The sequence below is a fragment of the Acanthisitta chloris genome, unplaced genomic scaffold (assembly GCF_000695815.1).
Source record: "Acanthisitta chloris isolate BGI_N310 unplaced genomic scaffold, ASM69581v1 scaffold2402, whole genome shotgun sequence".
NCBI classification, from domain to species: Eukaryota; Metazoa; Chordata; class Aves; order Passeriformes; family Acanthisittidae; genus Acanthisitta; species Acanthisitta chloris.
In genome coordinates, this window is record NW_008659693.1 from 41877 (window position 1) to 57458 (window position 15582).

General features: G+C 36.4%; 1 protein-coding gene across 2 annotated transcripts in view; it reads left to right on the top strand.

The window, feature by feature from the left end:
• The window catches only part of OLFM3 (olfactomedin 3), a 21114-nt gene extending 7971 nt beyond the window's left edge, over positions 1-13143 (top strand). Inside the window, exons 3-6 of one of the 2 annotated variants that reach the window (XM_009069475.1) lie at positions 3331-3381; positions 3796-4019; positions 10565-10671; positions 11802-13143. In XM_009069475.1, coding sequence (XP_009067723.1) covers positions 3331-3381; positions 3796-4019; positions 10565-10671; positions 11802-12479 — 1060 coding nt within the window. In that variant the 3' untranslated portion in view covers positions 12480-13143. Of the gene's footprint in view, positions 1-3330; positions 3382-3766; positions 4020-10564; positions 10672-11801 lie in introns of both variants that reach the window. The other variant, XM_009069474.1, reaches the window with a different exon arrangement.
• Positions 13144-15582: the final 2439 nt, after the last annotated feature.

Sequence of the window (15582 nt, forward strand, 5' to 3'; positions counted from 1 at the left end):
AGTAGGTTTTATTTTAACAGTAACTTTGAAGCCTGCTGGAAGCAATGTACTAAGAAGCAATGCATGGACTGCTAAAGTCTCAGTTTGAAGTGCTCATACAAGAGCCTCGTTAAAAAGAAAAGCATAATAAATCTTCCTTTATGACGATAATCTTTTGGTCTGTTCAATTTAATTGTAGTAGGGAGGAACTATTAATTATTAAGTCATTAGAGAAATGTCACTATAAACAGATTCCTGTTTTTTCTGTATCAATGTGCATGTCATCCTGGGAAATTTATGTTCATTCAAACTCCAGTGATAAACGGGGAGATCCAAAGGAATTAATAGCAAACAACTAGAGAGTTCTGCACTTTTAGCGTTGCCTGACATTTACTACAGTTGAAGGGAAGAAAGCCTATAATAAATCGGGTTATTTGTAATTTTTATCCAGTACAATTAAGATTTAATTTCATGTCTGAAGGTTTGCTGTTTTGAGTTTGGGATGGGGAAGAGGGCAGTCATTCCCAGTCACATTTTGTGATTAAAAAAAGACTTCCACAGAATTTTAATGACAATGAAAACCACAAGCCAATCCTTTTATGAGGAAGAAGGGTGCAGAGATTACAAAATAGTATTGTGTATTCTGAAAAAGCTACCTGAAATGCTTAAGGAAAAAGTGCTACAAGAGCATATGTAAGTTCTTTAAATATCAAGTCTGATATTTCAAGACTGCAAGACAGCAAAATAGGTTCTAGAAAATACATTCTGAGAACTACAATATGTTAAACAAATATATGGGTTTTGAATTATTTGTGAAATTTCGCATAAAATGAACTTAGTTTTCTAATCTGTGCTAGAGTTATATACCTAACTAAATATATAGCCAAGGGGGCTAATTTATTTTTCAGAGATGCTGAATATTCAATGGGTCTTAGTAACATCAGGAATTAAGTACACTAATGATCTGACTACCAAACTTTATTATGTCATTGGTCTTAGTTTAGATTAGGTTTAAGCACATATTTCCAGTTATTTTCTGGTAGTAAGAAACATCTCCACCTTTTTTCCCCTTTTATCCCTCATTGCTACAATAACAGCACATTGGTATAACACCATTATATATTCTGTATTCTGTTTATAGTTTTCCCTGGGAGCAAAATATCAAAATTTGAATGTCTGATACACAGTGTCAAATGTAGCAGATTACTCTAATACTCTAACCTTTTAAATATTCGATATTCGGATTGGCCATTTAACTTCAGTTTGCCAGGAGTATAATACAGATTTCCAGCCAATAAAGCTATAGAATAATTTAAAAGGTCAACATAATGCAATAGACTGCTGGTTTTCTGAAATTTGATCTACTAAAATTCCAGTGCTTTATCTTTCCTGAAACAAAGAAATTCATTCTAGATATAACATATCCTGGATGTCAGCAATCACAAAGTGCCAGAACACATCTACCACCTATTTGTGTTGCAATACAAATTAGTTCTTGTACCACTCATCATAGCAACAAGCTAGGAGTGTCAGCAGAAACCAATAAATTTATTTTTATCATGAAAATGCCAAAACTAACTTTATATATTTACTGAAGTGAGATATTCTAATGCTGTGTTTTCATGTTGATCAGAACCAAAGAGTACAAATTTGATCCAGATCACACTTGAGCATATGGTCATACTTTGGTCAAATCTGCATTCATGCCAGGCAGGAGGTACCTGATTGCCACAAAAGGCTACAGGGAGTTTGTTCAAAAGATTCCTCATCATGTCCTACCAGGAATAGATTACCTTCTCTAATTCTCTTAAACACATTTTATCTTCCTGAGCTTTTACAAGCTTTGTATTTTATTCCATAATAGCCTACCCATGATTTTTGGCCATTCACTGTCCACAGAACCAAAGCCCAAGTTCATAATTTCAAAATGAAGTAACAAAAACTTTGGTTTCTAGAGTTCTGCTTTCTCTGTCACAAAGCCTACTCCCCTGGTCATCAAGGGGAAAAAATAACTATTTTAACAGGCATGAAGTAGATTCAGGTTAAGCTTTTAGTGAAAACAGCCAACTAAAAATAGTCTTAATCATAAACAAAAAGACTCTCCACTTCTTTCTGTCCATTTCAGTAATTCTGCTTCCATAATGTAACTGGAAGGCCCTTTGAGAACAGAACCAATAGTTTTCCAATCCATGTATAATGACATATCTGCTTATAATTTAAAATGCTATTTTCTAGCTATTGAGATGACCTGTGTGCAAGATATAGTTGTAACAACATATAAGTTCTTATTTTGAGTAAATAATAATTCCAATGAGAAAGCAATTGTTAAAACATTATGGATATATTAGCTAGATAACGAAGGGATACCACAGAACTCTCAAGCTGTCTCAGAACCCATCTGAGAGGCAAAAATTCAGACAAGCAGATCAAACACAGACCTGCCTATATCAGCTTCTTTCCTTTGCAAAAATGCATTTGGCATCATCATGTCACTTATTATGGATTCCCTACCCTGTTTATTGCATCTTTTAAGACAAGCAATGTAACAAACTGTATGTGCATGTCTGCACATCTCAGTGCCCACAGTAACCTCTGGCCACATTTGCTACTGAGCCTCTTTCTGGTGCTTGGTTTAACCCAGTTAGTTCTCTTCTGCTTTCCCTTTTAACCTGCTGACTACTCCACTGTTGATTTCAAACCCTTGTCATAACCTCTGTCCCCTTGACTGTTCCCAGTCTCTATTACCACCTAATGCTAGTATCTAACAAATCTTTGCCTGATTTTTTCCACCTTTGTATCCCCTCATGTCTTTCTGGCATTTGCTTATGGAAGTCCTGCTGTTCCCACATTTTATAAAAAGATTTGCATATCTCTCTGTAGAGATGATGTATCAGGGACAAACCTGTCTACTTTTCAATAAAGCAAAACTTACTGACTGCAAGGATTCTTTGAGGTTTTATACAGAATAATAACAAGACAAAAAAACTCAGACAATTAGTTTAAATGTAAAAAAGCCCCTCTGATTATTGCACTTAAAAGAATAATTAGGAAGTGAAAGGTGGACAGCCAATATAGGTTACAAACTAAGACAAATTCTCAAAGTAAGAGACTCTGCAAAAAAATCTGAGAAAGGGGCAGAGTCTAAAGTGGACCCTTATTTTATTCAATCAGTGTTTAAGAATAGGATTGGCAGCACAACAACTGCACATGGCAAAAAAAACCATTTGTGACAGTCCAGAGAAGAGGTCAACTAACAAAGTTCAAAGGCGTCTAGTGACGTAGCTGGATGACAAGTACAAATCAGTTAAGAGCTTCAGAAGAAAGAGTTATGTATCACTGTGGCCAGAATAGAACTAAACAGTGTTCAACAGACATTGAGAAAAATATGAATTCAGTATCTCTAAGGAGTGAAATCAAAATTAACTGCTCACCAACTATATATGACAGCACTGTAAACCAGGTATGACCTCCTCAAACACTACCGTGCTTTCAGGCCTAATCATCCTCTGAAGAAAGATGAGGATTAGAAGAAGAAAAACCCACATATATTTAGTGAGGGTTTCCTCTAAATGGAAAGTCAGACCTTCAGCAGGGTTGGCTCAGATCACTTGAACTTTGAGTAGAAAAACTATTCTCTCAGGCATTTTATCTACCACTTACTACCATTAAATCTGAGGTTTCTAAGACTTTCACAATAGACTAAAATAAATAATCATTTTCAAGTAATTTTAATAATCAGGCATAAATATTACATTAAAGGAAATGAGGGGATTGAACTCCTTTAAACTGCTCTAATGCACATATGATTGCCTTTAAACAGGAGTTGAAAGAAAAGATGGATGAGCTCCTGCCACTGATACCAGTTCTGGAACAATATAAAACTGATGCCAAATTAATCACCCAGTTCAAGGAGGAAATTAGGAATCTGTCTACTGTGCTCACTGGGATTCAGGAAGAAATTGGTGCTTATGACTATGACGAACTACACCAGCGTGTACTCAGTTTAGAAACCAGGCTTCGAGACTGCATGAAAAAACTCAGTAAGTTAACAAGCTCATGGCAACTTTGGCCCCTTGGCTGTGTATTTTTAGCTGTCTCTCTTTAGAAAGATTAAGCTTTCCTTTTTTGTTTTTATGAAAAACTGCATTATATTCTGATCTGTGCCACCCTAATAAAAGTCAAGAGTAACTCAACCTAAGGTCAGTCATATCATTCTAAGTATGTGACAATGTATCTTATATAATGATCTGCCCTGCTGTATACACAAGGAGCTAAGATGGAAAATTATAAGTGATAGCAACTTGAAAATCTTAAGAGACTTGCAACAAGTTGGAGAGCTACAAATATTCTCTCAAAAAAACCTCATACAGGCATTGCTACTGGAGTCACCTTTGGGATGTGAGTATGAAAAATAATTTAGTGGGAAGTAGACTGGAATCAGTTTTGAGATGTCTACACCATAATCCTTGCTGTGACACTTGAGAGGTCACTCTGACTGTACTGCCTTTAGACCTGCAATATTAGCATTAAGAGAGACATGCCTTTTTCCAATTTGCACTACAAGTTCATTAAACATTACACTTAATTTAAGGGAACAAAACATGATTTTTGTAGGAAGCACAACACCAATCCATTGTGAGCTGTGCACCAGATTTAGATGAGGCAGCCTCCACCTTGGCTGCTCACACACTGGCTTTAGTTAGAGAAAGTCAAACATTGACCATCTCTGAAAATCAGCTCCAGCTCAGTATCAGCTACCAAAACTAAGAGCCTAAAGTATCATTATCAAGTGTCAGCCTTAACTTCCATTACCTAAAGAGGCATAAGTAGTACCTACATCCTCTACAATCACAATGCAGTCTTCCCTCTCCCCAGTTCATCCTTGCATTCTGAGACTCCTGAATAGATTGCTATTGCAATCTGGATTACTACAGCCAACAATCCAGCATCTCCATGAAAAATAAACACTTTGAAAGTTAACACTGAACATGAATAAACTAGAAATTCCAAGATTCAGTCCTGTGATTGGTGTCTCAGTTATCCAGTGTGGGATGTTTACTTTTAAATGCTACACATGGCATTAAATATCTTATTAACTGGATAAGCAGAGACTCATTTTAGTGATGCAACAGAATGAGAAAAATCTAGGTTAAGTTAGCCTCTTAAATTATTTATTTTCAATTTCTTTATTTTACACTGGAAATAGCAGAGTGATGATGCACTAAAATACATGAAAGACTTCTTCAAACAGAAATTTCTTATGATCCTCTTTTCCCCTCAGTACACACATATAATAGCACATTACTGCATTGACAGAAAGCAGTCAGGGAAAATGACTGTGGCAATACCACAGTAAACAAGAAAATTTGTATGAATAGACAGTATTTTCTGATAGCCATTGTTCCAGTAACTTATTAGACACCAAAAATCATCAGTTTATTTTTAAAGAGTATCTTGTTTTTCTTTGCTTTCACAGCATCTTGCAACATTAATTAGTGAAGTGACTACAGTCTAAGATATAGTTTATACAACAGAATTACTAGGTATATTCACGTCCTACCCATCCCGAATCCCTGCAACACCTATTTCTCTTGATATGCCTAATGGAAAAAAAAAAAGCATTAAAATTACGTATATTAACAGTAGAGAAAATTTTTTCTAAAATACATTATTAAGCATATCCATTATCAAAAGGGAATAAACCTTCTCAAGCTCTAACACAGATTCATTCATCCTTCTTGGCACTAGTCCCTGATCTTAGATGCTTAAATTACTTTTATGCTCATCTGCTAATGGACTTGCTGTATTTCTGGCCTATCCCCATGTGCCTTTGAAAGTAAAAACAGCTTCAGTTAGGCTTACTGTAACTCCCAAAAGCTGGTACTGTGTGTTCAGATCAGCAAGCATAAGGGGAAAACAGCTCTCCACCTTCTTTCTGGCCACATTCACCACATGGAGATGACCCAGCTGTGGCTGTCTGTGCCAATCTGACAGCCAGAAGCCTATGGCAGGAGAAGGCTGACTGGCCCCACTGTGCCACAGGATCTGGCTTGAATCTTCACAGATTTTGTTGCCTTTTACAACATAATTATCTAATCAGTGTGTGCAATAGCTATTTTCCATTCTTCTCCCTAGCAGGTGTTTTCCAGCAATATAATGCATTATTTATATTGTCCTGGCCACTTAAAAGAGATCTTCCATCTGCACTGGCAACACTTCCAACACTCATTAACATACAGTAAGCAGTTGTCTTACTTTCACTGAGGTTTAATGTTTACCACAGTTGTGATGACTGAAATTTGCTCCTTCTCTTTGGAATAAGAGAAAATCCAGGACTAAGCTGCCAAGAAAATTGTTCACAAAACTTTAAAAGGTGCATGCAATCAAACACGTAGGAATAGAATGCATGTGATTGCACACACCCCAAATCCACATACACTTATGCATGTATGGGTCCTTTGTTGGCAGTCCTGTCAGGATGAATGTTGCACAGTGTGCTTAGAACCCTTCTATTCTTGTCATACTGTGTTTATGAAATTGGAAAAAAATTATATGAGTAGCATCCATAGAAGCCAATACTCTGACAAATAATTAGAGCAAATATACATTGGATTCACTTGTAGGTACATCTGATTATAATGTAGACTCTAAATGATATTTTACAGTAGCATTGTTTGTTAGAAGCTAGAAACAGAATATTCTATGTATTCAAAAAAGTGCTGTTACATCAGTGGCAGAAGAGGTATTAGTATAGGTATGAGACTACTTTATTGATTGCAGTGGTACTTGTACTTACAAAGCAGCTTTCCCTTTGGGATTAGAACAACATGTTTTACACTTAAGTAGACAGCAAGAAAGCATTAGCAACTTTGGTGGAGGAGTAAGGAAAATTTCTTGGATGAACGCAAATCCAGAACTGCAGAAGTGTTTACAACCACAGAGAAAACTCACTCTGTTTTGTCAGTGAGCTGGTGAACATTATATTGAGCTTTTCTCTTGAAAGAGTTGTCATTCATTTAATTTCTGTATCAAATGCAAGATCAGGCTTGGGCAAGATAGGAGGGAATTATCTTTATAAAGTCAGTATAACTTGATTATTTCAGTGTTAAACATTCATAAACTGCATATTGTAGTAACATGTCATCAAAATGCTGTGATATTCATCTAGAATGAATTATTTCATTGTATCAGTAAGTCAATGATACTTCAGCACAGACAGCACATTTGTTACTTTATAATGAACAAAACAAATTATTCCAATTCTGCCAATTTTTATAGGTCTGCTGTAATGAATGGGTAGACATGTTTGGAGGTAGAGCTCCAAAAGACAGGACTGGAGAAAACAACATCACCTTTCCCTTGAAGAATGAGAAGTTAGTTCTACTGTTTTCATAACTGTTCACTTGATCCTCTTAACTTCTGATCCAGGACTGGAAGCAACATTGCATTAGAGGACTGTGTGATGGTTTGACAGATTAAAGTGTGAACTGAAGCTCAGAGGGATTTTGATGAGTACAATTCAGCCTCCATTGCTTTTTCCTAGTGTCACATTTCCCTGCATCATCTGTCAGCAATAGGTTCACTGTATTCACATGACCATTAGTTTACAAGCCAGTTGATTTGTGCAATACTTGGGACAATTTACTTCACAAAAGTTACTTCTGCAGCCTTAAAGAGTTCAAAACAGCATGAGCTGATTTAACAACTTGACCGTTCATCCAAGATTTGCTTTGGGGTCTTGTCCTGTTCTTTCAAGCAGTACTTAATTGAAATGACTTACTGCTTGGTTTGAGTTCCTAGTACTTAACAGAAAAGAGAGGTGACATCCATGTACTTAACCCTGAACATTTCTCAAATTAACAGAAGAGTGAGATTCTGAGAAAATCTGCAGCTGGAGTAAGGATGAAGGTAAAAAAGTGCAAACAATATTTTCCCATTTTTAAAATGATGTCAATAAATTTATTAAAAGGCTGTGTGCAATAGCAGGGTACTAGACTTAAATGCCTAGAATTTTTGCAAGCACTTTATATATTAAGCTCCTGTGCCTAAGGATCTCTCAGCTATAAGGAGGCTGTGGTGACAAGACAGAGGTGGGCACTGATGGCTCTGCTGCTTCCTTCTTACTGTGCATGCTGTCAACAAGTAGGTCAGCAGACCTCAGGTACTGCTGAGATTTACAGAAGAAACCTGCTGATGGAATATTAATTATCACTACAATGGGAATGACTTAACATGTGGAAAAAATACTTGTAGTATTACTCCCTATTTTTAAATACCAGTTCCATCGAGTTGTATCACAATCAGGCAGATCTATGGGTTGCTGTTTAATGAGCAAGGAAAAGAAGAGATGGGACATAATATGGGATAGGAGGAAATAAAATTCCTTATGCCTCTTACAAGATGCTCTGTTTCATTATGCTGAAAAGAGAAGCTTTATCACTTTTTCAGTCAGCTGCCCCTCAGCTACACAGCAACTCTCCTAAGCCTTCCTTTCCACTACATGCTATCTGGGAATAAAAATTCAATCACATAAACATACCCTGACTCAAACTGCTGATCATTTAGTGGCTGAAGTACAAGGTCATCTCTTTTCTCACACTGAACAGCATTTTAATACATTTTGAAATATCATTTTCAAAAGTATCTGATCCTGACACAAGGTAAAGCAGCTCAATTCATATAGTTGTTGTGTGAAAGTGTTTTCAAATTCTTTGCTGCTTTCCTAATTTCAATAGTGTGTTTTAAAGGCACCGATTAGTATAGCTTACAACTCATACATTCACTGTATTTTAATTATCTTAAAAACTACAAGGTAAGGAGTAATATTTTTCTGATTTTGTTCTAGTTACATTAGTTTTCTGATAATTTTATTCCAAATTAAACTTATCTGAAGGTTTATCTCATGCCCATTTCTCAGACTATTACTAGCATACCACTTAACATACCACCTAAAAATAAAAGCCTTTACCTTGATAGGATACAGTCCTCTACCTTTCAAGCTAGCAGCAGTTCATTGCTGCAGAAAAAGAGCACTCAGCACACAATTCTAGCAGCCCATCTACTAAAAAATTCCACAATAAAAAATCATGTACCAACTGTAAAAACTCATAAGATATCTACTAAAAAATTCCATAATATAAAAACATGTACCAACTGTAAAAACTCATAAGATTCTTTAAAATGGGAAATTGCAAAAATATCCACAAAATATTGCAAGATACATAGACTGAGATACATATATAATAATGCCTTTTAATTGACCCAGAAAACAGACACAGCCTACCCTGCTCATTGAGGTCTCAGCATGTATTCAGTTATCTTCATTTCCAACACACTCCACTTTCCTGGCTGTGAACAAAAACTCCACAAGCAGCCTCTGAGCTGTCACCACAGCATTAACCCCCTTCTAAGTCACTGAAACAGGCTGGCACAATACATTCTGTCCTTGCCAGTTACAGAGAGAAGAAAATTCAGGCTTAATGTGACAGTTACAGAGAGAAGAAAATTCAGGCTTAATGTGACCCCCTCTTTTGAACTGAAGTAAATCCACTCTCAACACCAGATAGTTTGTTTTCCAGTTATCCTGGATAGATGTGATTATACAATATAGCACAACCATGTAGCATTTTTAAAATAAAGAGAAATATAAATTAAATATTTCACTTCTTTTTGCATTCTTATGGAATATCTTTTCTTCAAAAACATGCTATTCCATCTAATCACCTGCACACCACTGTGTGATATTAAGCCTTGGTAAACATATGAATCCCACCAGTGTCTTGTTGCTAATAGGTATGTTATTAACATCCGATAAAGTATAGATTTTTGGATTGTCAGGAGGGTCAGCATCCGAGATCACAGCGACCTTCATTATTTCCTCCCAGGCAGACTAATATGAGACAGTGTAATGGCTTAGAAGCCACCCAATACAGCCAAGCTTGCAGAATAATTCTCATACTCACTTCCCAAACTTCAGACAGGCCCCCAGGACTGAAACAGCTCTGTGTGTGCTAGCACAGGGCAGTCAGGCACAAACATTTGTGTACAGCTATGTTTTATGTACAAGCTCATTTTTTTCTCTCTGCCCTTACCCCCCTTGTTACCCTGGCCAATGGAAAACTGAAACTTCCATCAATCTTAGCCTTGCATTGAGCTTTCTGAAGGCAAAATTTAGAGGGGATTATATCCTCATTTAATTTATTATTACATGTTCTTGGCTTCAGCCCAGAAGATATTTTAATAGGCTGTATTTTTCTTTATGCCCAAAAACCCACAACTGTGCTTCAAAAGATATAAAACCAAAAATAAACACAAATAAAATGTTATTTGTATAATTTTACATATTTATATTACTGTTCAATATGGAAAAGTTCCTTCAGTGAAGATGACAATCCATCTTCAACATAAGCCTGAATCCCCTGGATTCACTGTTTAGTATAGAGCAATTGGTCTTGTGCTCTGATCAACGTCAAGGAGAATTGTGCAATTATTTGTATTAATGCGTTTGTTGTTTTGGTTTTTTTTTTAATTTCAGCATGTGGCAAATATTTGTATTATTTGTTGTTTTGGTTTTTTTTAATTTCAGCATGTGGCAAATTGATGAAAATTACAGGCCCTATTACAGTGAAGATATCTGGAACCCGATTTGGAGCCTGGATGACGGATCCATTAGCATCAGAGAAAAATAACCGAGTATGTTAAGGCACTGACTAATCTGTGTGCCCTGGAGTTTTACTTGCTTGATTTTAATCTTTAATTTGTTGTTTTGGTTTTTTTTAATTTCAGCATGTGGCAAATTGATGAAAATTACAGGCCCTATTACAGTGAAGATATCTGGAACCCGATTTGGAGCCTGGATGACGGATCCATTAGCATCAGAGAAAAATAACCGAGTATGTTAAGGCACTGACTAATCTGTGTGCCCTGGAGTTTTACTTGCTTGATTTTAATCTTTAAAAATATATTTCCCCACTAGGAAGTTAGACCAGCAAGCATGTTTCTACTACTTCACTCATTTTCACACTTAAACATCTTCAGAGAAAAAAAAAGTGTTTGTGCAAAACTATCCAAAGACAAAAGTTAGCTAAGCACCTTTGTTCCATTTCCTTCAACTTTTTCAGGGATGACATACATCTGAACTGACTACACAATATTTTTAGCTCCTAACATATTTAATTGAGCTTGGGGAAGCTGAGCTGGCATTTATACAAATACTCAGTTCATCTCAGTTTTGAAATTGGCATTAAAAAAACATCCAAAAAAATGGGGGAATGGAAGTTGTGTGTAAAAGATAAAAAGAAATATTGGTTCTGTTTTAAAGGGGAAAATGGTTTCTAGACTTTACTGGCTTCATTGCTATTGTATTTGGTTTCTTTACTACTTTTCATTGATTAGAGATTCAGCTGAAAAAAACTCACATTTATTCTTAAGCATAAATTCAAGTTTCATTCACATGCCATTTCCCATCTCTCTCAGATTATTAGACACTGGGAATATCTTTAAGTAAGCCCCATATAGCAGAAACCTAAACACTGAATGATCCAAAATTAAATTTCTCTGAAAATGCAGACACTGTAGTTAGTAACTGCAACTCCCAATTGTATTGGGAATTCACCTGTATAGGTAAGTTTTGATTCAGAAATTCAAGAATTCCTCATGCTTTTGTAACAGGAATGTGGGTAATATTGTTCCATAGCCTGAGCATCTAAAACCTGCTTTCCTTCTTTTTCTGCAATGTATCCATCATGCCATATCATGATCATGTACCATATACCACAGATTGTGTTCCAGATGTTTACTCCCAATCTTTGTTTTCTTTCCAGGTCTGGTACATGGATAGTTACACTAACAATAAAATTGTCCGTGAATATAAATCCATTGCAGACTTTGTCAGTGGGGCTGAATCAAGGACATACAACCTTCCATTCAAATGGGCAGGAACCAACCACGTTGTCTACAATGGCTCCCTCTATTTCAACAAGTATCAGAGCAACATCATCATCAAATACAGCTTTGACAGTGGGCGGGTGCTGGCGCAGCGTAGCCTCGAGTACGCTGGTTTCCACAACGTCTACCCTTACACCTGGGGTGGCTTCTCTGATATTGACCTGATGGCAGATGAAATTGGGCTATGGGCTGTGTATGCCACCAACCAGAATGCAGGCAACATTGTCATCAGCCAGCTAAACCAGGATACGCTGGAGGTGCTGAAGAGCTGGAGCACGGGCTACCCAAAGAGAAGTGCTGGGGAATCCTTCATGATCTGTGGCACCTTGTATGTTACTAACTCTCACTTAACAGGAGCCAAGGTCTACTACTCTTATTCCACCAAAACCTCCACTTATGAGTACACAGACATTCCTTTCCATAATCAGTATTTTCATATATCCATGCTTGACTACAATGCAAGAGATAGAGCTCTCTATGCCTGGAATAACGGACATCAAGTCCTGTTTAACGTCACCCTTTTCCATGTCATTAAAACTGAAGATGACACATAATTTTCTTTCCCTTACCCCCCTCCCTCAAAGCAATCTCATTTGTGATAAACTTTAAGAGCATCCATCTCTCTCAGTTCCTTTTAATTTACATTTCTTTTTTCATTAAGGGAAAGCAACATTTTCTACTATGTAATGCATTTCAAATATGGCTGAGCCTGTCAAAAATGACCTGTGGAAATAAAAGCATCCTAATTCATTATTCTGCAAGGTCTGTCAAGACCTTGTCTTGAAAAGCACTAAAGAGGATTTAAGTGGCTAAAGACAGTTTTTAAAAGATTATGATCTGCCTTATTTTAGAGTCAGAGACTAATGGTGGCTTAAATGCATGAATGTCTTTTTTTACCTCACTTTTGTTTTTAATCTATTGCTTAACTTCAGGAAACATTTTGGTAGTGTTAGACACATATTGCACATTGTATTTTTTTATTTATTCCGAAAGAAAGATTTAGAAATTTAATTTGCCTAGACATGGAGTATGGTTCATTTTGCCATCACCCAATTTCAGATGTGGTGCTGTACAGTATGTTTTTAAATCTCTTGCAAACATTTTATCAACAGTCTGTATTTCTACCATTGTAACCACCATTGTGCAACTGTATCTCTTCACTTATGTGAAAGTAAACTAAGTACTATTTTTTATAAAATATATTGAAGCTTAATTGCAGTTCTGGCTATGGGTCAATTGAAAGTGGTCAAAATCTGATAAAAGGCTGTTATTTCTGAGAAAGACCAATAGCTTCTTAGATGCATGACTCCTATTTTCAGCTTTGCTTGGTTAATCCCTTCACCACTGGCACTTACTGGCAAGTTTGCAACTCTGAAGCCTCATACCAGTCCCAGCTTTACAATTGTTTGTCCTGCCCAATTTTTATCTCATGCTGCTGGCTGATCTCTCTCTCACACAATCTCTTTCTCCTACTTTCTTCCCTTCCACCCTCCTATTTCCCTTGTTTATGCTCACTCCCTGATCTGGGCTTTAGAAGAGAGAAGCTGAAAGCAGGCTGGTGCCCACACTTCCAGCAGAGCCTGAGTGCATCCCATGTTTGTGCTGTTCTGGGGCAGTGAGGAGCAATGTTAGAAGTCAAGCTGCTTTCCTTAACCTGCCTATCTTCTTACTCATAATAGAAGAACATTTATCTGTTGACAAAACTCTTCTCTGGGATGACAGTAATCAGGGAGAAAATACAAAGGACAAGGTACAAAGCCCAGATGATCAAGCTGGCACCATGTTGCCTCCCTTTGTTAGGGAATGGGAACAACACTGAGACCAACCTCTTGCAAAGAGATTTAGGTTTTGCTAGCAGTAGTGTTGTTACTTATGGTCAAAACTGATGCCTATAAGAAGTTAATATTTCTGAAACTCTGTGGCTTGCTACACTATCTCATTAGAAATTGAGGGGGAGGGAGTCTGCATATTTTATTAGGAAAAAGGAATGAGGTGCTCTCTATTTCAGCATAAATAGAAAGTAACATTAAGCACTAGTAATATTCTATTTCAACATAAATAGAAAGAAAGTAACATTAAGCACTAGTAATATGAATTTTTATTACCTGGGCTCTCACATAATGCAAAAAGACAGGTTTCTGAAAAACTGTGTGAAAGCTGCATTCCTCACAAAGCCTGAAATCCTTCTCTTTGTATCCGTTGAAATTGAAAAGCCAAATCTATTTTGAAGACATTTTGTCTGCTGGTTCTTCACATAAATAGAAAGAAAGTAACATTAAGCACTAGTAATATGAATTTTTATTACCTGGGCTCTCACATAATGCAAAAAGACAGGTTTCTGAAAAACTGTGTGAAAGCTGCATTCCTCACAAAGCCTGAAATCCTTCTCTTTGTATCCGTTGAAATTGAAAAGCCAAATCTATTTTGAAGACATTTTGTCTGCTGGTTCTTCAAACATACCAGCTGAGACCACCTTGATTCTAATTAATTTACTATAAACATGTATATCTGTATATGTTACAAGTCTGCTTTATAATACAAGCCCACGTGAAGCTGAACAAATTGCCTTATTTTTCATACTGGTTGCAAAAAAAAAAAATGCTAATTAGGTTTCAAGAACTGATAAAGGGGGGAAAACCCAACAAATTGCATTACAACATGACCAGAGAAAAGTTACTTTCTGCTTATATCTCTCTGCTCCTGCCTAGCTAAAATGGTAGCTGTTATCCCTTACAGTCAGTTACACAGAATTTGGAGACACTGAGTTCAGCTAAACAGACAAATTAAATCACTTTCCTCCTGTAACCAGCTTTCATGTATCAACAATGAAACCTCCTATGTGACATGTGAAAGTGTATATGACTACTCATTAAAAAAAGTATTTTATGTCATACAGGGATGTTTTATGAAAATGAAGTATGTTCAGATTTTTATCAAAGGCTGTAAAACAAACCCTAACCTTTCTCCTAAACAATGTAACTTCAGCAAAATAGAACTTTATCACTAATACAGCATATTTAAAAACATTAGTCAGTAGATTAAGAAATTAAACTTCTTTCTGCTGCATCATCATAAACTAGACTAATAGTCATGATGCAAGGATCACTTCACCTGAAAAAACATGATTACTGCCATATTTCTCTATTAGAATTTCATACTGTGTAATTAGCATGCATACATTATTATAAATTGATAATAGTTCATACAGTAAGATTAATCTCACCTGATTTCAATGCCATTTAGTTAGCCATTTAAAAGGTAGCAGATTCCTGTAAGTCACAGGAGAGAAACAGACATTCCTACAGGGTGTTAGAGATGGATGGAGAAGAGGAGTCGGAAAGGCACCTTTGAAAGGTGGTTTGTCATACTTAGAGAAATCCTGCCCTTCTTTGTTATTAACAATGGGTTGGATTCCAATAACAAAACATAGAATAACAGCTTGCATAGCATCAATATAACAATCAAGTAACTCATCTTCCCAGTAAGGAGCACTCATTTTTCTGTGGATCAGTGCTGATCACTTGTCTTTTCCAAACTGGAAATTCTGTAGTCATACTCCCAAAAGGCTGAAAACACAATGCCTCAATATAAGCAAATTTGTGTTGCAAGCTTTGCCTTCAGAATTGAGCAGCACAAGCAGAAAATATTCATAATGTA